Genomic DNA, 25,590 nt, shown 5'->3' with positions numbered 1-25,590 from the left:
CATGGACTCTACAGCCATCAGAAAGTTCTGTGTGAAACTGTCAAATAAAAAACAAGTGAAACTGAGGAGAGCAGCACAAACTGTGCACTGTTGTATGAACTGATGAGAAGCTACCGGGGAATATTGACGTGGTTTTGCGCCGGGACAGGAGACTTCCTCGTTCAGATGTCTGCATTTTTAATGACAGGCGGCTGTTTTTCAGTCAATGATTCAATAGGATCACCTCCAGGCGTCATAGAAAGGCCACGGGAACACATAGGACCGCTACAAAACCTGTAGAAAGTGGATTTTGCATAATATGGGCCCTTTAATACCAGTTCTGAACTGGTCTTAAAAAGGGACTGAAGAGACAGCATTTATTGTTTTCAGATGGGTGAAAAAAAACAACAACTTTAGACAGTTTTAATTCACATTTGTCTTTTTTATAATACATATTCAGTAAAATCTACTTCATTACACTGATAATACAAGAAAAAAATAGTATATCATATTTCAAATGTGGAAGATACCATTCAGTTTGTTTCATATCAACAGACATCCTTAACTCCCTTTTTTCTGAAGAAACTGAAATCGAGGAGAAACAAAGAAGAAGATGAAACCTGACTACATTTGTATTATTAACACATAACCTGCCAAGTATCAAAAAATGTTTGTACACTTCTGTTTACAACAAAGTCTTATCAGGCTTTATATTAGGTTTGCTTACAAAAGGATTTTCATGTACAATCTAAGGCTGCCCATGTTCTCTGAGCTCTGAAGGGTGTGTGTGTGTGTGTGTGTGTGTGTGTGTGAGCGTGCATGTACACGTACGTATGCGTGTGTAAGAGTCCCTTTAATCCATGGTCGGGCTGCAGTGTCCCTGGAGACGAACAGTAGGCGGCTGACAGTCTGAGCCGATGAAAGAGAAGAGAAGGTCTGAGGCGAAGAAGGAGGTGTGGTACGTGTCCTGCACTCCTCCTTCAGCAGTGCCCCCCTCCCTCCCTCCCTCCCTCCCTCCCTCCCTCCCTGCCCCCCCCCCCACCCCCAAACGGCTCTTTCAGGACGATGTGGAATCTGCTGAAGCTGCGACGACCGGGCTGGAGGAAGAGGAGCAGAGCAGAAGAGCTTCTGCTTCTGCTACCTGTGATTGTGTTGTGGCCTCGGGCGCGGGGCAGTGGGAGGGTTTTTGGGGCTGGGTGGGGCAGGGGCTGGGGGTTTGGGGGGTTTTGGGGGTGGGGCAGGGCGGGGTGGTGGGGGTTTGGGGGGTTTTGGGCAGGGCGGCGGGGTGGTGGGGGTGAGGTTGTTGGCTCAGTTGGAACTGGGGCAGCGGCTGGGCCACCGCGGCTGCTGCTGCTGCTGCTGGTTTGGCCAGGATGAGCTGCGGCACGGCCCGGCCGGCGGTCGTCAGCTGGACAGCGGCGGTGGCTGTGTTGCCGGGGGCGACGGGTTTGGCCTGGATGAGCTGGGTGATGTGTTGGCCGGTGGCGGGGCTGGCCTGCATGAGCGTGGCCAGCTGGTTGGCCGGGATGGTGATGATGGTGATCTTCTCTCCGGCCTTGGAGCCGGCGGCGGAGAGCATGGTGGTGGGCAGCGCCTGGATCACCAGCTTCGGGGTGGAGCTGGTGGAGGCGTTGCCCACGGTTACCGGGACGCCCGCGGCGGTGGTCAGGATGGAGGAGGAGTTTAACGTCACCTGACCCAGAGAGTTGGTCATGACCACGGGCATGGCTCTGATGGGCCTGAGCAGGAAAAGAGAAGAACAGACGGACATTTTGGATTATTACGACACCATCAACTAGGGATGTCACGATTATAAATGTTCTTGGTACCATTATTGTCAGAGAAATAATCACAGTGTTACGATGATCACAATTATTATGCATTAGGCTAATTAATTTCACAACATATGAATGTGTAAAATCAAATATAGTCAAAATATAATTACATTACTCATTGTTTACACAAAATATTTCAAGTATCTATTAATATAGGACCAATTCTTAACCCCCAGGGGAAGTGTTTGAAATATTCAGGTCATAAATTGTCATCTATACCAAATGTTTACGTTTATTTTAATCATTTTTTGTTTTGTTTTGCTTTTTTTTTTCATTACAAATGACACACTAACATTTAAATTCCTTCCAAATCAATGTTACGTTAGATAAATGGACCAGTATCTGAGCATTTACCTTTATTTTGGCTGCACATCTGCCAATATGGTTCCAACATCATCTTTTTTGGGAAGTGACGGTATCTAAGAATCTTTACGATCAATTAATTGTGCCGTTTAATACCACAATTAATTGTGAAAACAAGTAATTGTGACATCCTTAGTCACGATTACTTGTTTTCACAATGTGGTGGGGCTTTAATTTTTATTAATTAATTACATGTAGTGAAACCCTGATGTTGTCTTGTGAGTGAACTGCAAACACGGGAGCAGATGGGGGAAAGTGCGCTACGTCACACTTACTTCGAATCATAAACCAAAAAACTGAAATACGCTGCTATGGCCGGGCCATAGCAGCGTATTTCAGTTTGTGCGAATCAGGGGATTTTAATTTGAATCAGGGCGTTTCCATCATCATTTTCAGATGCGATACATCTCGATGCATCTAAACAGCTGATGGAAACACACCTAGAGACACATCGACATTTACCGTCCACTTGTCTAGTCCCATGTCTGAATACTAGGGGTGGGAGAAAAAATCGATTCACATAAATATCGCAATATCTTTTTTGGCGATTTTTAAATTATTATTATTATTTTTTTGTTAATTTTTTAAAATATTGTGCAATGTGCCTTTGTTCGCCTTTTTTTACATCCAGGGAGTCCAGGTTTTGAAAAGGGTTTAAGTTCACTTTATAATGGAGTGTGTTAATTTATATGCTCCTACAGTGTTTGTGTGCAGATAAATGTTAAAAATGCTTAAGACTAAAAATCATAGAGAGAATCGGCAATATCGTAGAATCGCAATTTTAAATCGAATTGCCATCTAAAAAAATCGTAGAAGAATCAAATCGGGAGAAAAGCATATCGTCCCAGCCCTAGTGAATACGGTCTGAAGACCGGATGAGACCAGATTGCTGAGGCCACATATGACCACAGCTTTTTCTAACATATTAAATGATGAAGAAGACTCGGACCTGGTGGCTGCGTTGCTGGGGATGACGGTGACGTAGGTCTGCTGGGGCTGGGTGGCCGAGTGATGGGAGGTGACCAGGCTGGCAGGGCCCTGGTGGAGAGCCGGGTGCTGCTGGTGGCCGGACACCGACACCACACACTCGGCGTCTTCTACCTCCACTCCCTCCTCCTCCTCGTCGATCACGCGGATGTTTTTCGGCATGTCTTTAAACTGGTAGGCCAGCCGCTGGCCCTCCACCTTGGCCAGGATGCCACGCTGGTAGTAGTACCTACACACACACAGAGAGGAGTCAGGACCGGCTTCTTCTCTACCACACAGACTAAGGCAAGCCATCTTTATTTACAGTACAGGTCAAAAGTTTGGACACACTCAATGCATTTCCTTTATTTTCATGACTATTTACACTAGTTGGGTTTCCATCCAAGTCGTATCGAATTTAAAAGCGGATTTTCTGAAAATGCGCAAAAAGCAAATGCGAATTTATGACCGTTTCCATTCGTTATTGTTTTGCGATTATTGGGAGAGGAGGAGGAATGGTGCGCCGTGAGATTACGTCATAAGAGAGCGTGAATGTATCCATGACAACAGTTGACACTCAGCTGACACTCAACATCATGCAGGGTTTATACAGGAATCTTGAAGTTAATTCTAAAACCTTTTTAAGACTTTTTCAAGACCTTCTCAATATTTTTTTATACCTCACCGCCACTTCAAGCTGTAACCATTTACATCAGTGACACTTTTAATTTAACAGTTTTAGTTTGTGATAAAGACTCTAGACCACTATGATACAACAGAATTCAAAATAGGCTGGGATAATAAATCAAAGGCAAAGTTTATAATAAAAAAAAAAAAAACATTGCTCCACTCTCAAAAAACAAAAACAACAATCTTCTTTTCTATTTTATCGGTTCATCTTTGTTTTTTAATAAAATGAATAAATTCACACACTTTTACAATGTTTTTTAGGACTCAAACTCTTGGACAGCTAATTCAGATAAAAATACCTTCAAAATTTTAAGACTTTATAAAGTCGTGAAAAGACTTTTTAATACTTTTTAAGGGTCTTAATTTTCCCAAAATTGATTTATCACCTTTTAATACTTTTCAAGACCCCGCGGATACCCTGTCATGGACAATTTATGTACTTTCTGGACTATAGACGCACCTGTATAAGCCGCACCAGCTACATTTTAAAAGAAAATACATATATAGGCCGCACTTGAATATAAGCTGCAGGTTTTCATGTTGTAACATGAGATATTTACACAGAAAGACAGTAGAGAACTGTGACAGTCTGTTTTGGTGACGCTCCTCTCCTCCATGTGCATCTGTTTACATACGAAGCCGGTGAAACATCAATAAATGTAGCGGTGGAAAACGTTACAAAACAATGTTACGGCGTGTGATTGTGTCGTCTTAACCGTCATAAACAGAAGATTACGGGTTACGGAGCGTTTGTGTTGCGGTGCAGAGACGAGAGCTGGGAGACCGGGGCGTCGCTGGGTGAAGTCCAGCTGCTTCACCCACAAACTCTGCCTCAATTCACATCATCTGTTTCCATCACAAAAACTCACATTTCCTTTAATCGATACGCTGACAAATCCACCCCCTCCAAGCGTATAAACTTTTATGAGCATTTACTGCCTTTTTTCGAATTTCTGGCGTTTCCATTCAAGTATTTATTCGCAATTTTTGAAAATGCGAATAAAAAAAGGTGGATGGAAACGCAACTATTGTAGATTCTCACTGAAATTCCACTAATGAACCCTGACAAGGCACACTGACACCTGTGAAGTGAAAACCATGTTCAGGTCAGGTTCACCTCTTGAAGCTCATCAAGAGAATGCCACAAAGCAAAGCAGTAATCAGAGCAAAGGGGGGGGGGCTACTCTGAAGAAACTAGAACTGGTGGGGGCAGAGATAGAGGAGGAGGAGGAAGAAGGAGAGGAAGAAGAAAAGAAGAAAGAGAAGACAGAGAAGAAAAGACGTGTTTTCAGTTATTTCACACTTTTTTGTTAATTCCACATGTGTTCATTCATTCATAGTTTTGGTGCCTTCAGTGAGAATAAAGGAAACACATTGAATGAGAAGGTGTGTCCAAACGTTTGGCCTGGACTGTATATAGCAGCGCATTTCATACCAAGGCAACTCAATGTGCTTTACATAAAGACAAAACATTAAAAAAAAGAAGCATAAGACAGAATAAAAACAAACAAAACACTAAAAAAGTTAAAAGCAAGAGCAAATAAAAGTAAATAGATAAAGTAAACTCTACTAACACGTCATTCATGTAGTTTATACTCTACTAACATGTCATTCATGTAGGCTATTCTGGACCTAAACCATTTAGTGATTTGTAAACCAGTAGCAGAACTTTAAAATCTATTCTGTAGCTGACTGGGAGCCAGTGTAAGGTCTGAAGAACCGGGGTGATGTGATCTGATCTCTTTGTTCTGGTTAAAACTGGAGCTGCAGCGTTCTGAATGAGCTGCAGCTGTTAGAAGACCGTTACAGTAGTCTAGTCTACTGGAGATAAAAGCATGAATCAGCTTCTCCTGATCAGTTTGGGACATAAAACCCTTCATTCTGGATAATTCTTAAGTTGATAAAAGGCTGATTTGGTGACTGATTTGATCTGGCTGTTGAAGGTCAGGTCTGAGTCTATCAGCACACCAAGGGTTCGGACTTGGTCTTTAGTTTCTAGAGACAGTGACTCGAGGTGTTTACTGACAACAACCCTCTTCTCTCTGTTTCCATAAACAATGACCTCAGCAACCTGCTCAGGACTAGCACACAGAGTAGCAGCATGTGGAGAGAAGAGGGTGACCTCAGTGCTCGGCCCATGGTCTCGTAGTTCATGTCGGGCTTGTTCTTGTGTTTCCCCCAGAGTTTGGACACGGCCTTGGAGTCCACCAGCTTGAAGATGCCCTTCTCTCTCTGCATCCACTTGATGTACCGGGGACAGGTGTTCTTGTCCTGCAGTAGCTCCAGCAGGAACTCCCACAGATAGGTGGTGTTGCCTGGAGGAAACAACACAGCAGCAGAGCACGAAGGATTATACAGTTTATACCTTTACAGTCTTATATGGAAAAGCTTTTAACAAACAGGACACAGCAGGTTTTAGTTAATGGGGTCCGGTCTAAAACTCTAGATTTCTATTACTGGTTCACCACAAGGATGTGTCCTCTCCCCATTACTTTTTATGTTATATACACTAACAGCTGCAGGTGCCTTAAAGGGATAGTAGCATTTTTTTTTAAAAGTGGGGTTGTATGATCTCCAAATAGCCCCTAAGTACTTTAATTGCAGTAGAAGACTCTCTGCACTCCTCCCGTTAGCAACGCCAGCCCATAATAGCCCTGCCCAGAGATTTACAACATACAGTGTTGTGAACAGACCCAAAGAAACGGCCTATTTTCACGGCCTAAAAGAGGTTTTACCTGAAAAAAAAATACACAGTTCCATTGTTCGCTATAATATAATTTTTTCCAGCCCTTCAAAGTGCAGGAAAAACACAGTTTTTATTTGGAGTCAAGAGTTGATATTCCTGTGTTTAGACTCTGGGAGACTTTGAATTAGATCTAGTTTTACAAACATGTCGGCTTGTTGAAGTAAATAAACTTCTGGGTGCATGTTTGAGTCTCCATCTGACGCTGTCTGTGGCTTTGAGGGATGGAAACAGCCTAAACAGCAGAACTTGCATCCGCTCCCATTCATTGCTGCCGTGGCGACGCGGGGACAGACACAACTAGCGCAAAACAGGAGACATTAAACTGAAAATCTTCAGATTCCTTCTTTTAGACCTAAAATGATAGGAACATACACCCCCGAGGTAGCCTAGAAATCTAGCTGCACCCTAGCGACAGCAAATGTCTTTGCTCCGTAGGTGGGTCTAGAAACCAGCCATAGGAACTTGTTGAGTCTCCAACACCGTTTGTGTTGACCAATCACAGCGCTCTATCTGTTTAGAGAGTCGTTGGGCGGCTTAACGCCATGACGACATACATTTTAATTGGCTTGTCAGGCTAACGTCATCCTGCTCTTTGCTCTGATTGGTCGTAGCGCTACCCTATTGGTGCAGAGGCAGTTTGAAAGACAGCCTTCATCCCCCTGGACTGAGCCGAGGTCTACCGGCCGTTGCCATAGCTATACATTTTAGTGATATAGTCTGGCTTGTCAGGCTACCCCCGAGTTGAATTTGCCCAGAATTGTCCTTTAACCTTATAGGACAGACTTCTTCAGACAGAATGTGCTTCATGTTGTGAGAGCTGATACAAACCTTTGCCCTCCCTCTGCCTCTTCTTGATCCCCAGGTCAAAGGAGCCGTTGGAAGCAGGCTGGTGTGATTTAGGCTTCCGACCACCTGCCGTCACAACACAAAAACACATACATACAAACATGAACACACAAAACGGTCAGGATAATCTGGAAGCACCATTCACAGATTCCCTCCTGAGGTTAGGGTGAGACTTTTTATGAGAGTCAATAGCGCCCGACACAAAAAAGTCCATAAAACTACAAAAAAAAACATGTAATATTCCATCTTACTGCTTGTCTGCTGCAATCCAAGTGTCCTGAAGAGATATAGTCCGAAACGATGTCATTTAGGACATTTTTTTACAGCCTAAACAGTCCTGTATTGAGCTTGTTTCGAGTAAACTCTGGACTATATCCATTCAGGACACTTGGAATGCAGCGGACGAGAAGTACAGAGGACTATTACAAGGTTTTTGTGTAGTTTTATGGACCTGTTTGTGTCCAGGACTGTTTAGGCTGTAAAAATGTCCTAAATGAGGTCGTTTCCAGTAAACTCTGGACTATCTCCCTTCAGGACACTTGGATTGCAGTGGACGAGCAGTGTGGAGGAATATTAAATGGTTTTTGTGTAGTTTTATGGACCTTTTTGTGTCGGGCGCCATTACTCTCATATAAAGATTTCGTTGGACTATGAACCCCCCTCCCGCCGGGTCTCCAGATGCACTTTGAGGAATAAAAAACTACTCTGCAGTATTCATCAGCATGAGGGTGAGTCACTAATGACTGAATTTCATTTTTTTTGGTGAACTATTTCTTTAAATGGCTGCTGTGCGCAAAACCACACTGTCTGTTAATTGTTTGTATTACTCAATTAATGGAAAATGTCCACAACTGAGTAGAGTTGAGTGGAATAGAGGCGAGTAGTGCTATAACTGAGGGATGGGACAGTGCCACTATAGTCCAGTCATTTTAGGCCAAAAAATGGGTCAACGTTAAACAAATTGCAACAGAAGCAAACTCAACTGGTTTTGTATCCTCAACATGTCCTGAGTGAGGGAAAAAAGCCCAAAAGAATCCCATTAGGGGAAAGTTTAGAAAAAGACCCAAATATATCCCATTTATACGCCTATTATTATTTTTCTCACGTGAATAGGGTAAAAATGTTTAACCTTTAGATATCTCCATGAAAATTACTGAGTTGATTACTTACATTAAGACAAACAAAAAATGTATTACAAGTTTTTTTGAAATTCTTTGTTAACATGAGCAAATTTGCATGAATTGCACCGTTTTGACAGCACATGTATATATGAAGTTGCTGTGGTGGTACCAGCATGAAAACTGGAATGAGTTGACTCCATCGGTCACTCAACAAGAAACCACTTTAAATTTCAAGATGACTGCAATTTTTCAAGACAGCCACATCCTTAGTAGAGCAGGTATGACATGAGCCAACAGTGCATAATCCAATTACGTATGGCTAATTTGTATTTATACAACACCTGATAGCCTAAATGGGTTCCATTCAGACCTTAATATTAAGTTTTTTAACTGTAATATGTTAACAAGACTGAACAAGACATTTTCACCTGCTCTACCCAACGTTTAGATCAGGTGTTGTATGCAAATTAGCCATACGTAATGCCAAGGATGTGGCTATTTTGAAAAATTGCAGTCATCTTGAAATTTAAAGTGTTTTCTTGTTGGTTGACCGATGGAGTCAACTCATTCCAGTTTTCATGCTGGTACCACCACAGCACCTTTATACATGTGCCGTCAAAACGGTGGAATTTATGCAAATTTGCTCATGTTAACAGAGAATTTCAAAAAACTTGTAATACATTTTTTGTTTGTCTTAATGTAAGTAATCACCTCAGTAATTTTCATGGAGATATCTAAAGGTTAAAAATTTTACCCTATACACATGAGAAAAATAATTAATAGGCGTATAAATGGGATATATTTGGGTCTTTTTCTAAACTTTCCCCTAATGGGATTCTTCTGGGCTTTTTCCCCCTCACTCAGGACATGTTGAGGATACAAAATCAGTTGAGTTTGCTTCTGTTCAACCTTTTTTCATAAAATGACTGGACTAGTAGTTACTGGACTGAAGCGGGACACGTCAGACATCAGAGAGCCTGTGTTGTGTTTTACAATCAGCTCAGAGACACTGACCTCCTCGTTTCTTCTTTGCAGCAGGTTCACACTCAGGAGGGATAGGGAAGGACTCCTCCTCGATGGGCCCACACTCTGTAGAGACCTCCACCACCGTCTCCATCATCACATCTTCTGCTGGAGGCAAATGAAACAACATTCACACTGTTGTTGGTGCCAGATTAGTGAAGAATGACATAGCTACGTATGGTCCAAGCAGCTTCTCACAGCAGGAGGATTATCTGAAGAGTAGGGATGTCACGATTATACATTTTCTTGGTACGATTATTGTCAGAGAAATAATCACGGTGTTACGATTATCACGATTATTATACATTAATTAATTTCACAACATATGAATGTGTAAAATCAAATATAGTCAAAATATAACTACATTACTCATTGTTTACACAAAATATTTCAAGTATCTATTAATATATGACCAATTATTAATCCCCAGTGGAAGTGTTTGAAATATTCAGGTCATAAATTGTCATCTATACCAAATCTTTACGTTTATTTTAATCATTTTTTGTTTGGTTTGCTTTTTTTTTAAATTAAAAATGACACGCTAACATAGGCCTGGGACGATAATCAATAAATCAATTAATCGCACGATAAATGAAAATGAACTCGATAGTTTTTCCGGCCTCGATAAATCACCATGTGCATGCACGTATTTGTTTTCCTGGTCTCTGGCCTGTAGTTTGTTTGAATGAAAAGTGGAGCTTCAGGTGTGTAACGTTATTGGACAGAAGAGCTGCACTGCACTGTTTATTATTTTTTGTTTATTTTATTTATTTAGGATAGTAGCTATATAACTTCTTGTCATTCCAATTACAATGGTTAAAAAAAAATACTCATGAGAAATAAAAGTTTATTGCATTTAAAGGGTCTACTTGCATTATTATGAAATATTATTATTCTATTAGTGGTTAACAGGGTTCCTACACATTTTAAATTTCCAAATTCCATACTTTTTCCAGACCCTAATTTCCGGATTTCCACTACAAAAAACTCAAAGTCTTACCAAGAATATTTGTCTTATTTCTAGTCAAAATGTCATTTCTAGTCAAAACAAATCTCATTCTACTTAAAATAAGACTCATTACATAAAAAGCAGCTTGTTTTTAGACACTTTTTACTTCTTTCAAGCAGATTTTCACTTGAAATAAGTAGAAAAATCTGATAGTGGAACAAGTTTTTTCTTTCTATTACAAGCACAAAAAACTTGCTTTCACTGGCAGATTTTTCTACTTATTTCAAGTGAAAATTTGTTTGTAACAAGTGAAAATGATCTAAAAACGAGTTAATTTTTAGGTGACGAGTCTTATTTTAAGTGGAAAGAGATCAGTTTTGACTAGAAATGAGACATTTTGACAAGAAATAAGACAAATCAAATATTCTTGGAAAGATTTTGAGTTTTTGCAGTGTCTCAGTAAAATTTTTTAAAAATAATTTGTGACATTTGAGTAAATAGATGTGTTTCACGTTAATAAAGCATGCAATTAATCATTTGTTTTCATTATTCTGAATTTGTATGCCATTATGAAACCAAATCATTTCCAGGATATTGTAGCTAGGTACAATAGCGCATAGGCTACAAAGTAATAATGTGAATAAGACCAAACCCAGATAAGTATTAAGATAAATATATTTCCATACATTAGTTTCCGTTTTCCATACTTTTCAAGACCTGGAAATGTATGAAATCAAATTCCATATTATTCCATACTTTCCATACTTGCGTAGGAACCCTGGGTTAATTTGTTCTAAAAGAAACCTGTCAATAATTTGTGGGACAATATATCGTCCAGCAAAATGTATTATCGTCCCAGGCCTAACTTACAGTATTTAAACGTGATGCATTTCCTGGTTCTTTGTGATATTGAGGAAGACTTTCTACTGCTGTTGAAACGTTTGTACCTCAGCACCAACACAGAGACAGACGACAGACAGACAGACAGCAGCAGCACCACAGGAGGAAGTGTGTGTTTACCCGTGTTGCGGTCACTGTGCAGTCCTCCAGGAGACTCCATGTGGAGAAGAGCTTCAGCTGCCTCAAACGTTTTGTCGAAACACATGATGTCATGACCCGTCATCTCCACTGAGAAACAACAAAACAAGACAAACAAAGCACACATGCTCACTGTTAATGATCAAGACTCAATCAATAATCAAGACTTGTGACTAAGGATGTCACAATTACTTGTTTTCACAATTAATCGTGGTATTAAACGCCACAATTAATTGATCGTAAAGATTATTATATACCGTCATTTTCCAAAAAAAGATGATGTATGAACCATATTGGCAGATGTGGCACCAAAATAAAGGTAAATGCTCAGATATTGGTCCATTTAACTAACGTAACATTGATTTGGTAGGAATTTAAATGTTAGTGTGTCATTTTTAATTAAAAAAAAAAAGCAAAACAAAACAAAAAATTATTAAAATAAACGTAAACATTTGGTATAGATGACAATTGATGACCTGAATATTTCACTTCCCTTGGGGATTAAGAATTGGTCATATATTAATAGATACTTGAAATATTTTGTGTAAACAATGAGTAATGTAATTATATTTTGACTATATTTGATTTCACACATTAATAGTGTTTGAAATTAATTGATGCATAATAATCATGATAATCGTAACACCGTGATTATTTCTCTGACAATAATCGTACCAAGAAAATCTATAATCGTGACATCCCTACTAGTGACATCAAATAACAACACAAAGAGAAGCATAGCGTCGCTGTCGGGCGCAAACCTCCTATGTCCAAAAATCTGGATTTTTATTTTTTTCTCCATAAATCAGTAGTATTATTGGTCACCCTTTACGTCTGACTATGGTTTTACAAATATTTAACCAATGAAAAGTTTTTAAAACTGCCTGTGACTAAAGGTCTTTGCACACTGAGTCCGTTTTTTTTCGCATGCGTTTTTCGTATCCGTCATCCGACAAAAAACGTTACGCACAGCCTCCTTGCACACCGAGTCCGTTGCGTTTTATTCGCATGCGTTTTTATTTTGTGTTCTAAATTTCGGAGAGGGAGACAAAATCGTCACGCAGTGATGATGCACTTTGTGGTTCTCTCACTTGTAGAGAAATGAAAGAGAAAAAGTGTCCATCCTGAGAGGAGCCAGTAGCGAGGCTGCTTGTTAATGAGCAGCGGAACCATCATGATCACTTCAACTGTTTATTATAGGATGTCAGTGTCCAGTTTGATAGATGTTGATTATTATAAAACGGAAAGGTGAAATCCCGCAATCTTATTGGTTGTTAACCGTGGTATATTGAGCATATACCACGGCTACTATTCTAAAGCCTTATCACAGCGTAGGCTATCACTCCGCCTCAGGCACGTATGACTGGTATGAATGGAAGTTGTTGTCATGTATCCATGACAACGGACTGTCGCAGTCCGTAGCAACAGACAGTTGATCTTTTTACGATGTTAAAAAAATGTAGTAAAGTAGTGTAATTGACATGTTGAAGGTGAACTTTGACCTCCAGAGGGTTAACAATGGTAGAGGGGACTGAGCAGTGACAGAGCTACTTGGAGCTAACGTCTGGAGAGGTGGGACTAGTTTTTCACAGTGAGGCTATTTTATTGGATAATATGTATTTCTGGTTGAATAAAACTACATGAAATTTATTGTGTATCCCTCTTTCATATTGTCATTATTGGTAACCGTTTTATAAAAGCAATATATCACTCCAGGTCGTGGTATATGCTCATTATACCACTCTAACAACGCCCCTTAGAGTGGTATAATGAGCATAGACCACGGCCTGGAGTGATATATTGCTTAATTAACCAATGAAAAGTTTTTTAAACGGCCTGTGACTAAACCTCCTAACTCCACCCCCACCCCTCCGCCAGGACTGGTGGTGCAGGATCACTATTTTCTGAGTAACAGGTTTTCCTTTTGGTCTATGCATTATTTGTATTTCTGGCAGTATTTATTACCCGCCAGTAGGCAGCAGTACCTACCGAGCCAGAAATGTTGGTAATTGCTTCACTCAACTGTAGAAGAATAACGCAAGCTGTTGATTGGAGCATGGATCTATAATAACATCCATGGATTGGAGACACTCAGCCGGTGTTTGCACTGTTAAGACTAAATAACTTTTCAATACATAGCTACAATGTTTAATTTACACATATATACGCTGTAAAGGAAAATGATTTATTTTGAGGCCTGAGATGCGGAAGTGGAGGTGCTGGTGGAAAACGGTCGGTTGAAGTGCAGTTAATCCGTCATTTACCTGTTAATAGTGCACTTATCTTTTATAGATTTTGGCCACATGTATTAAACAACAGGAAAAACATAGCATTTAGAGAAAAATAGAATACAATAACCTAGGTAACCTGTAAGTTGATGATAACGTAACGCAATGCAATGTGTGAGCCTGATTTGGGTAAAATATTAATAAAGTAATGACACATTCAAATATCTGACTATTTGTAAAGACACAATACCAAGTTTGATGATGTTATGTCCAGTTATTACAAAACCACAAGGATTTTTTTTTCATTTCCTGAAAAATAACAATTCTGGACTTTCACAACAGGACAAAAATGCAAACTCAGCCATTTTGAAATGTGTACTTCCTTATTTATGTTTTGTAGTGGCTGGTCTGGTCGTCCCTCTTCACATGTCATGTGCTCTGCTCTGACAACTACATTTCCTGCCAGCAGGAGGCACTTTACTGATGTTGTACCTAAAAGTAGCAGCACTTCTCTCCAAGAAGTCTACAAGCTACATGATTCGAATACATGTATCATGTTTAAAAATAATTCATCTATTTGTGACCTGATAAATACCTCCATGCTGCTCGTATGTAATGTCCGTCTTTTATTGAAGCCACAAAATGCGAAATTGTCCCGAAAAAAATTAAATAAGTCTATATTTCAAGCTTGTTTTGTAGCGGAAGGTATTTGGATGTTTTTTGGTGTGTCTTTTTGTTACGAAGACAGTTGGTATCCATTTGCAGCCGTCATATGGACATGCACTGCTACGCCGAGACCCCCTGTAACTCAGAGAAGCCACGGAGGACTCTGAAACTTCTCTTGCAGTCTGTAGCAAAAGACAGCTGATGTTTTTACGATGTTAAAAAACGGACTAAAGTAGTTGAATTCACATGTTTAAGGTGAACTTTGACTTCCGGGGAGGGTTAACAATGGTAGAGTGGATTGAGCAGTGACTTTCACCTGAAAAAAAGCGGAGGAAAAGACCAGATGCAGAGCTACTAGGAGCTAACGTCTGGAGAGGTGGGACTAGTTTTTTCACAGTGAGGCTATTTTATTGGATAATATGTATTTCTGGTTGAATAAAACTACATGAAATTGATTGCGTATCCCTCTTTCATATTGTCATTATTGGTAACCGTTTTATAAAAGCAATATATCACTCCAGTCCGTGGTCTATGCTCATTCTACCACTCTAAGGGGGAACAACAACGCTTAGCCGTGGTAGAATGAGCAGAGACCACGGACTGGAGTGATATATTGCTTAAAGGACAATTCCAGGCGAATTCAACTCGGGGCTGTATTTTCATATCATTTTAGGTCTAAAAGAAGGAATCTGAAGATTTTCAGTTTAATGTCTCCTGTTTTGCGGTAGTTGTGTCTGTCCCCACGTTGCCACGGCAGCAATGAATGGGAGTGGATGTAAGTTCTGCTGCTTAGGCTGTTTCCATCCCTCAAAGCCACAGACAGCGTCAGATGGAGACTCAAACATGCAGCCAGAAGTTTATTTACTTCAACAAGCCGACATGTTTGTAAAACTAGATCTAATTCAAAGTCTCCCAGAGTCTCGCGAGACCCAAGTTGATGCTCGGTGTGTTCAGGTGCAGTGGGAAAAGCTCCCGTTTGTGTCATAAACACAGGAATATCAACTCTTTACTTGCTTCAAGTAAAAAAAACTTCTCGGCGCATGTTTGAGTCGCCACCTGACGCTGTCTGTGGAAAAAAATGTAGACTTGAAGCAAGTAAAGAGTTGATATTCCTGTGTTTAGACTCTGGGAGACTTTGAATTAGATCTAGTTTTACAAACATGTCGGCTTGCTTAAACTGAAAATCCTCAGATTCCTTCTTTTAGACCTAAAATGATATGAAAATACAGCCCGAGTTGAATTCGCCTGGAATTGTCCTTTAACTGTATCAGGTTCTTCAGAGTCTACTTCCTCACCGGTCTCGGCCACCTCGGTCACCACCTCCTGCTCCTCCGCTACGTCCTGCATCAGATACGTCCCGTCGTCGTAGACCAGGACCTGGGCCGAGTAGCACTCCTCCACCTGGGCGCTGGGCACCTCCTCTACGATGACGGCTGGACAGCTCTCCTCCTGCAGCACCACGCCCCCCTCCTCCTCCTCCACCTCCTCCTCCTCCTCCTCCACCTCCTCCATGATCACTGCCTCCACCTCCTGCTGCACCACCTCTTCCTCCTCCTCCTCCTCCTCCTCCTCTCCTTCCTCCTCCTCCGCCGCCTCGGTGGGATGCTGCTCACTCTGAAAGACACAGTTGGGGAAAGATACGGCAAAGTGTTTTTTTTTTTTTTTTTTTTTTACATGGCGTACATTTTGGGGGGGGCTGGGTGAAAAATAGTCCCTCACACTGTCTTAATTTAGAGAAAACTATGATTTAATAAAAATGATGCTGTGACGCGCTTCCCTCCTTCAGACAAAATGTGTGAGTGTGTTATTTTTTTCCTTTTTTTCTTCTCTTTTTTTTGCGAGCGAGTGGCGCGGCCACCGAGTAGGCACCCATCCGAAATAAACGCCGGGTCAAACATTGCTTTTCTGGTTGCCAAAACATATTATATGCAAATATAGCCTCCCTAAACACAAACAAATAACCTTAAACGGATTGAAAAGGGTGTCTAGAGACATTGAAGACGGCCGAGGACTGAGACGCCTCTGGGCTGGTTGCTCCTGCCCGGTCTGTCCACTCCTCTGTCGGCTCGGCTCGGCTCGACTTGACTTATTACTCCTTTTAAAAGTAGCGTAAACTATTTACTGTTCTGATCACTCATATGCGTGTTTAGTTAGGCAATACGGTGCATTATTATTAGTTATACCTCAAAAATAAAGGAGGGTGGAGCGAGCCAAGCTGGTAGCCCAGGACAGGTGCTGAAGTGTAGGAGAGGAGGGAGAGACTGGGCTCCGCGGGGCTCTGGCAACTTACGGCGGATGGGGGGGGGGTACGGTGGTCGACTCTGAAAGCTCACCGGGCGGATCTCTCCACTTACGGTGCTCATCTCTGAGCGCTGCCCGGCTCATTCTGATAATAATCATTCTGCTTCGGCATTCGGGTCCATTTTTATCTCAACGATGGCATGACATCATCCAGGTCAGAGGTCAGCAGGTCAACCTACAGACCCCGGATGTTGATAACAGCTAACCCCGGACTCAGAGGGGAATAGCACTAGCCTATCACAACTAAATATTGGTGAAATGAAGGAGTTTCTCTGCAGATAATGTGTTATTTAGACCCTGTAGACTCCATTATACGGATATACGCGCCTCTCGGCTGGAGCTCATTTCATCACAACCACTTGGAATGACACCAGAGTTATCTGGGGGAGGAAATGATCGGATTTTATGCTAGAAATAAGGTCCAGATTGTAAAAAACGGCAATTCCCCTTTAACTGGGTGAGTAGTACAGTGTTACAACTGAGATATAGCGCTGCAGCTGAGCAATTAGCGCGATATAGCGCTCTCTCAAACTCTCAAACCTCTCAAACTGCCGCCTCTCTCACGTAGACACACCTGAGAGAAAAAAAATATTTCAATTTTTTTTTTCTGTGAGAGACTGTGGCGGCCCGCCACACTCTCGTTAATGGGCTCTATGCACAGCTCCACTACTTCCTGAACTTAACGCTGCTCCTTTGTTTCCTGTCTTACATTATTGGACAAACTGATTAATCCAGGTGTCTGACCATTGTGCCAATTTAGACACACCTGGATTAATCAGTTTGTCCAATAATGTAAGACAGGAAACAAAGGAGCAGCGTTAAGTTCAGGAAGTAGTGGAGCTGTGCATAGAGCCCATTAATGTGAAATACTGCTGTCTATCTCTACTATGTGCTATCGAATAAAGGCAAAAAGCAAAAAAATATATACTTTAAAAAAAATTACAAATCAATGGTTAATTTTGTCATGTAATTTGAAAATGTATTTGGCAATTGACAGTTTAATGTAGCGTAGCTCCAAGCCCCCTCTTCAGCCAGTCACAGGTGGTGACAACCTATAACATCTAGGTGTACACCTGGATAACAAGCTGGACTGGTCCCTTAACACAGATGCACTCTACAAGAAGGAGCAGAGCCTCTTTTTGTGATGATACATCGACTTACAACAGGTTGAATGACACCTCTGTCGTGGTCTGAGGGGGTCTGTATCATTATGGTCTGTATGGCCTTCACTGGCACTAAGCAGCTTTGAGGAGCACGGTGGGAAACCGGCTCTCACTTAAGTTTCACTTTCACGAGTCACGACGAGGAGGGAGCAGCGATGCGGCACCTTTCTGTCGGATTGTGTCTGTGTGTTTACTGAGAAATAATTTAAAATAATAATAATAAATTTAGACGTCTTCTGTTAATTTCCATCCACCGGGAGATCAGGATGTTTACGGCGCTACTCGCTGGTGCTCATGGGAGATGGAGTCTTCCTTCAGGCAAAACACTACCGCTTTAGGCCACTGGCGGCGCCAAACTCAACCAAAAATGAAAGTTCTTTATTATTGCTTTAATAAGAAATGTTTTGATTGGATTTTGTTTATGTCCTTTCCTCAAAATCTCAGAGTTCAAAACAAGGTGCTGTGTTTAATTAATTGCATTATTATTATTATTATCATCATAGGTTTTATATTATAGGTTTTGTAAACAGTGAAGATTTACAAAAATGACTTTTAATGTTGGCTTTGTGTGTAACAATCCTGATGGCCCTTGCCTTGTCCAGTCCTCTTGTCTCATTCTCAGACTGATCCATGATCAGCTGCACCTGACTTTCACACTGATCACAATATAATCCACATAGTGCCACAAAAGCAGTTCAAGATGGCAGAAATCTACTTAGCGCAGGGAAAACATGGGATAGGTTATTCTAATTAGGGATGTCACGATTACTTGTTTTCACAATTAATCGTGGTACTAGATGCCACAATTAATTAATCGTAGAGATTCCTAAATACCGTCACTTTCCAAAAAAGATAATATGTCAGAACCGTGTCGGTAAAGTAAAGGTAAATGCGCTGATACTGGTAAATTTAAATGTACGTATGTACCTATGTACGTAACACTGAATTGGTAGGAATGTAAATGTAAGCCTGCCATTTGTAATTTAAAAAAAAAGATTTAAATAAATTTAAACATTCGGTGTAGATTTGAAACATTTCCCGTGGGGGATTAATAATTGGTCCTATATTAATACATATTTAGAATATTTTGTGTAAACAATCAGTTATGTAAGTATATTTTGGCTATATTTTATTTTACACATTCATGGTGTTTAAAAAAAATTGATTATTGCGTGATAATCTAATACCGTGATTATTTCTCTGACAATAATCGTACCTAGAAAATCTATAATCGTGACATCCCTAATTCTGATGGATAAACTCTGTGTTAGTTGGGATTGTCTAAGAAGCCCTGCATCTTATACTGCATCATGTGTCTCACAGTCCTGACTCCAACCAACCACTGTGCCAGCTTTCTGACCCGTTCCTCCACTCTCCTTGTGTTAAGGTCAGATACTGCAGCATGAAACAGTTCAACGGTCACTACTGACTGATACAACATGAGCAGCATTTCACTTCCAACCTGCCCCCTGATGAATCCATCTTCAAGCATCGGTCAGGTTGACTGTCCAGGTGTCCACCGAGGTGTAGGGCTGCAGCTATCGATTATTTTTGTAATCGATTAATCTAGCACTTTATCGATCGATTAATCAGATTTTTTTTTTGGCGTTTTTAAACAACCAAAACAACAAGAATGATGTGGCTTCGAATGATCAAGCATTTGGCTTTTTTATTGGCTCCAAAAAGCCCATTTATTGCAAGTGCCAACAAGTAGCCTAGGTAACAACACAGTTAACTTACTGTAAACTTCAACAAACAACATTACAAATAAGGATTGCACATTTGCTCCTTCTGAAAATTACCTGAGACCAAAGAATATAAAATATCAAGCGAAACAGGTTAACAATATAACATTTATAAAAATATAAATGTAAATAATACAATTATAAGTCAAGACTTGGCATAAAAAAATAAATGATGTTTTCTATTATTAAAATTCTGATTAAAAATTGGGTCAGGTCGGACCACGGGCTTCTGTATTTATTTATTTATTTTGTTTTGAGTGTATCACGCGCTAGTGGTGTGTTTCCTTAACAACGGTCCGTGTGGAACAACATCCCGCTGCGCGTCAAAGAAATATAACGAGGCAGAGTTTTTGCCTCGAGCTATTTTTTGTAATCGAGTTAATCGAGTAACTCGATGAATCGTTTCAGCCCTACCGAGGTGTTTAGACAAACATCACCAGTGTCCTTCGCCGTACGCTGGCGGGCTTTAGGATGGTTCACATGTAGCGTCTTTTGCACGCATTACTTTCAATGTAGACGCCTCACAACACACAGTGTCTCAGTCTCACAGTGCCTCTTCATTAATATAAACTTCAACCTCAAAGCTCTTCAGACTGTCCTGACTGTCCCTGAACATCACACAGGATATTGAGTTTTATTCAGTTTGCATCAGGCTGAGCTCAACAAATCAGTATATGCTCCTGTGATTTAAGTAGTTAAATAACAACATATAGTTCATATCAGAGCTAATATCATAATAATAACAGTGTAGTGGCAGGAAAGAGCAATTCACCAAATATTGTGTTGGTCATAATATACCTAGAAAAAGTTCCTGCCTGTGTCTGTTGGTATTGACGTGTTAAATAGGAAGAAATGTTGCTCCTTTCCTGCTGTGTTTCTCTTGTTATTAGCTGATAAATTATTTTTGCCATTGTGAATATCAGAGTATATTCCACAACTAACTGTCTTCCTTTATGTTAGGCCTCTATATGGGTGCTCTAAATTAAAATGCTTCTTACTTGAGTAACAGATATGTTAGCAAGCATGCCAGGATGCTTTTATTTTATTATTTTTTTTAATGTTGGTTGTTTTTGTAAATGTAATATATAATAACTTTTTCTTGTTTGACCTTTTATGCCCCCCATGCACTAAATTCAGTTTTATCAACAATGATAATGATAGCAGCAACAGCAACATTTTTCTGTACAAAACTGGCCGAAACTAATTGGGGAACCTTGGTCTAAACCTACGTGACCATTGCCTTGGTGTCGTAGGTGTTTAGAACTGGCAAAAAGTCCAGAGTAGTGCTGGGTTGAAGAGATCGATCCGCCGATTTTAAATCGATTCTCATTTTAATTCCTACAGATCGATTCATAAGTCCAAAGATCGATTTTTTTGCACAACATGCAGTAGGCTATAGTTTACACTTCACTATCTTTAGTTGTTCATGTTCACAGCTGTTTGTGGGCCAAATGGTCATCATGACAAAATTAAAATAAAAGTACTTTTGTATTCACCAGCAACAACTTTTGGGTGAATTCTTCATGTCATATTTTTAATCTCAACATTCTTGGTCCTTGCCATTTTCACCAGTCTTATAGCCATTATATTAACTACCAATAGGCTACTTCATTAATTTAATAACTAGACAATCAGGTAACGGCTCAAAAAACAGTTTTAATGACACTAACTCAAATTGATATCGGATCGAATCGAAATAATCGATTCTTCAAATTTGAATTGATACCCAGCCCTAGTCCAGAGTTTACTTTCTATTCTGTATAACTTTAGACTATAGGAAAGGCTAGTGTTGACCCAACTATGAATGATTGTGAATTCAAATAAATGAAATAAAATACTTTACTTCATTTTACCTATGTCTAAGTATCTCTGAATGACTGGGTTGCTGATATAGCTGCCAGTAGCAACAGGCTTTACCTGTATGGGCTCCTCCACCACAGTGACATATTCCACTATGTTTCCTCCACCGTCTGACACCACCACAGAAGTCATCACTCATTCCTATAGAAAAGAAAAGACAAGAAGTCAGGATGGGGAAGGTGTAATACTAATGCATCAAAGCTGGAGGATTTACAGTTTAAGTGTGATAATGTAATTCAATTTAAATACAGTCAGAAACCTTTTCCTGATAACTTCAACATTAAGTCTTCAGCTAACCAAATGTGATGAAATTATTTATTGGTGATTTCCCGTCATCAAGCATCCAACTTAAAACAAGACACAACAAAACATCTTTGACTTATAAAAACGTATCAAAACCCTGAACGGTGCCTGACAAAGTTCTGTATGTTGACACAATAAATCCCATGAAGCCGCTTCACACATTTAATTTGCCCTCTGTGATACGTAGTACTGCTGGTAGTAACTGGCTATGACTTGGTTAATCGCTCATAGTGACAGAAAATATCCCCAAAAAACATTAGGGGAACACCAATCACCCTTCCCCCCCCCAATAATATATAAAAATATAAGAACCACAGCTGTTAACGCATCCGTCTCTTGTTATTTCCAATTTATTTTCCATTTAATCCTATAGTTTAATTCATTTATTAGGGAAACCTGTGTGTGTTTGTTTTTACCCTAGTCCTCCTACATGTCAGCAGTAAATTAAACTACTAGAGCAGAGAGAGAGTCCTCAAAACTATGTTCTAAAATAGCTAATTTTCATAAATTAACATCATAGATTGTGGGAAATGCTTTAGAAAATACTGAGGAATAGATCTCAGTGTTTCCCATTAATTAGCCTAACTCGTACTTCTCAAATCTACTTGCCCCGTCTAAATTCTTACTTGCCCTGCCTAGGTTTTTTTTCTGGTTGTGTGGTGCATACTTTCACTCATGACTTAGCTTATATCTTACTAAAATCCTTCCTGTTGACTATATACACAACACTACACAACACTTCTTTCTTCAGAAAGCAGTATTTATTATTATTATCTATAATTGCATTTAAATGGCAATCATTGCAGACATGTAAAATTAACTGCTATTTCACATTATTTGACCAGTAGCAGATACACCCTCCATGCCCTATCTGAACAGGTGAGCCACCTGTTAAATGCCCCATCACAGTTGAAATTTTGAACTGAAGGGCCTTTAATGGCTAAAAACATTAACCTGGACAACATTTTAACAGATAGCTGGCTCCTCCAATCAGATTTTATTACATATATATGTATATATACATATATACACACATATATATGTATATGTATATATACACACACACAAAGTATGTTATAATACTATATTATTGTTGCGTTTCACCATCTCTCATAGCCAATAAACGCCAAATGTGTAAGTTAAGTTGTAGTGTTCAACCCCCCCACGTCCTATTTGTCATTTGAACCCCCCCAATGTCTAATCTATGTCATTGCTGAAGTGTATGACATATATTCAGGGTTCCTACACATTTGAAATTTCCAAATTCCATACTTTTTCCAGACCCTAATTTCCATACTTCTTGGTAAAAAGAAAAAATCTAATAATTTGCGATATTTAAGTAAATAGATGTGCATAATAGGTATAAAAAAAGCATGCAATTTATTATTTGTTTTCATTATTCTGAATGGGTATGCCATTATGCAACCAAATCATTGCCGCCAGGGGATTGTAGCTACGTACAATAATAGTGCATACAAAATAATTAACCCAAATAACTTCAGATAAGACCAAACCAAGATAAGATAAATAAAATAAATATATTTCCATACAATAGTTTCCATTTTCCATACTTGCGTAGGAACCCTGTATATTGCTAATGTATAAGCAGATAGGTTCGGTTTACACCAGGGGTGTCAAACATGCGGCCCGTGGGCCAGAACCGGCCCTGCAGAGGGTCCAATCTGGCCCTCAGGATGAATTTGTCAAGTGCGAAAATTTGAAATTGCACATGTTTTTATCAAGAAATTTCAGGTGGTTCATAATATGTTTTGTAAAAGGATAGTTCAGTAACTGTAAAACATCTTATCTTAATGTACCAAAACAGAGGACAATTTCAGTTGTTTAGATATATTTAAAGGTTATTATGCTATTATTTTACTGGTCCGGCCCACTTGAGATTAAATTGTGCTGTTTGTGGCCCCTGAACTAAATTGAGTTTGACATCTCTGGTTTACACCGTCAGATTGTGCTTTTACATGAATAAAATGGCAAAAGTACGATTCAACTGTTATGTTGGGGAGGGGGGGGGACTTCTTCGGACAGTCTGTTAACAACTCAGTTAAACGTGCACGTAAGAAAACGGACCCACTTGCCGAAGACCAGTCCGTGTAAAAACCGGGACTGTCCAACAAGAGACCGGCTTGTTCTTTGGGACGCCAGTCGCCGACCTTCCTGTCCACACAGGCTAATGTTTACTTTCTGAGCTTCCCCGTGCTGAGTCTGCAGTCGCAGCTCTACAGCCAAGGGACGTTACTGAGCTAATGTTTCTCAACTAAAGTCCCGCTACTTCCTAAGTCAATTTAGCCACGTCATTATATCACAAATCCAGCAAGATAAACAAATTAATACACACGAGCTTCTTCAAAACAGAGATCTCCCAGAGCCCAATAATAACTCAGTGAAGGCTAACTGTTACTGAGCTCGAATCAGTTATTAGCAAGACGGCTAGCTAGCTAGCGAGTGTATACATCGTATTTTAACCAAATAGTCCATCAACAATGACTATGTAGCAGTAAATTGTGGCATCTATACTCGGGGTTTGTGGCGTATTAGAGCCAGTTGGTGTGTTAGAGCAGCGGATTTCCTCCTCTTACCTTGTTTTTGCTTTGATAACGAAAGGAAAGCTCCACGGCTAACGCTAGCTAAGGGCCTAATGTTGGCTAACTAACGCTAGCCAAGTTGACGAGGCCAAGACGCGTTATTACTTTGCCATTAGCATAAACAACCGTTTTGCAACTGCCCCGTCCTCGGAAATCACTCTGCAGCAGACACCTATAATAACATCCCAGGTTCAAATCCGAGGGATGCAGCAGGCGTATGCAGGCCCCTCGGGTTGTCTTTAGAAAGCTGGTAGGTGTTTGCTATCTGTAGCTTTCCGGCGCGCCGCCTCTTCACGACAGCAGCGCAGCCACAGACCGCCCTGACGTCACCTCAACACCAACCCCCCCCCCCCCCCCCAAAAAAAAACATCATCAGTTACTTTTATCTATTTTTTAATTTTTTATTTTTTTTATTTTTTTTTATTGAATACATTTTACAAAACCAACAAGGTATACGTTCCTGTGCAAAAGCACCTAACAGAATTAAACATAATTTCCCCAACTAGGATTTCTTAGGACTTTTAGTAGGCTATGTTGTTCTGGACACCTCATAGAAATGAGTATGGTAAAAAAAAAAATTCTATTACAATTAGTCTGTCGTGTCGTAAAACGCTATTTTGCCTGGACTAGTAGGCCTAGATAAAAGTAACTCAAACAAAAATTCGCTAATTCTGTACCTAAATTTACTCCTTTTTCACTTGAACTAAACTCCCTGTTTAAATCTCTCTACTTGATCAACAACAAAAAAAAGCAATACATTACTGGACAATTATGAAAAGTATTTCCCCGAAACCTCTGACTAACCTCTGACTAACCCTTGTCTGTAACAACATCTATTGCACGTCTGTCCGTCCTGGGTGAGGGATCCCTCCTCTGTTGCTCACCCTGAGCTTTCTCCTGGTTTCCCCTGTTAAAAGGGTTTTCTATGGAGTTTTTCCTCAGTCGATGTGAGGGTCTAAGGACAGAGGATGTTGTTACGATGCCATGTAAAGCCCTTTGAGACAAACTGTTTGTAAAAACGGGCTATACAAATAAAATTGCCTTGCCTTGCCTTGCCTATTAATGTCTATTTTTTTTCTTTTTTTGAAATTACTGTATTATTATTATTATTATTATTATTTTATATCATCCTTGTTGTACCTATCGCTGACTTATTTTTATTTATTTA

General features: G+C 40.0%; 1 protein-coding gene across 1 annotated transcript; it reads right to left on the bottom strand.

Annotated features, from left to right (window-relative positions):
• Positions 1-1,036: 1,036 nt before the first annotated feature.
• On the bottom strand, positions 1,037-24,703 carry elf2a (E74-like factor 2a (ets domain transcription factor)). Its single transcript, XM_085788663.1, has 9 exons — positions 24,417-24,703; positions 21,577-21,660; positions 15,746-16,064; positions 11,539-11,646; positions 9,561-9,677; positions 7,408-7,491; positions 5,956-6,148; positions 3,127-3,393; positions 1,037-1,718 (listed from the first exon to the last, which is right to left on the bottom strand). The coding sequence occupies exons 2-9, from the start codon at positions 21,649-21,651 to the stop codon at positions 1,037-1,039; spliced, it is 1,845 nt and encodes a 614-aa protein (XP_085644789.1). The 5' UTR covers positions 21,652-21,660; positions 24,417-24,703.
• Between the last annotated feature and the right edge of the window lie 887 nt (positions 24,704-25,590).

The sequence above is a fragment of the Trachurus japonicus genome, chromosome 10, assembly GCF_045865225.1.
Source record: "Trachurus japonicus isolate A0001 chromosome 10, Traja_1.0".
In the NCBI taxonomy this organism is placed as follows: Eukaryota; Metazoa; Chordata; class Actinopteri; order Carangiformes; family Carangidae; genus Trachurus; species Trachurus japonicus.
Note: the sequence above shows the minus strand (reverse complement) of the source record. Positions and strands in the feature narration are given on the sequence as shown.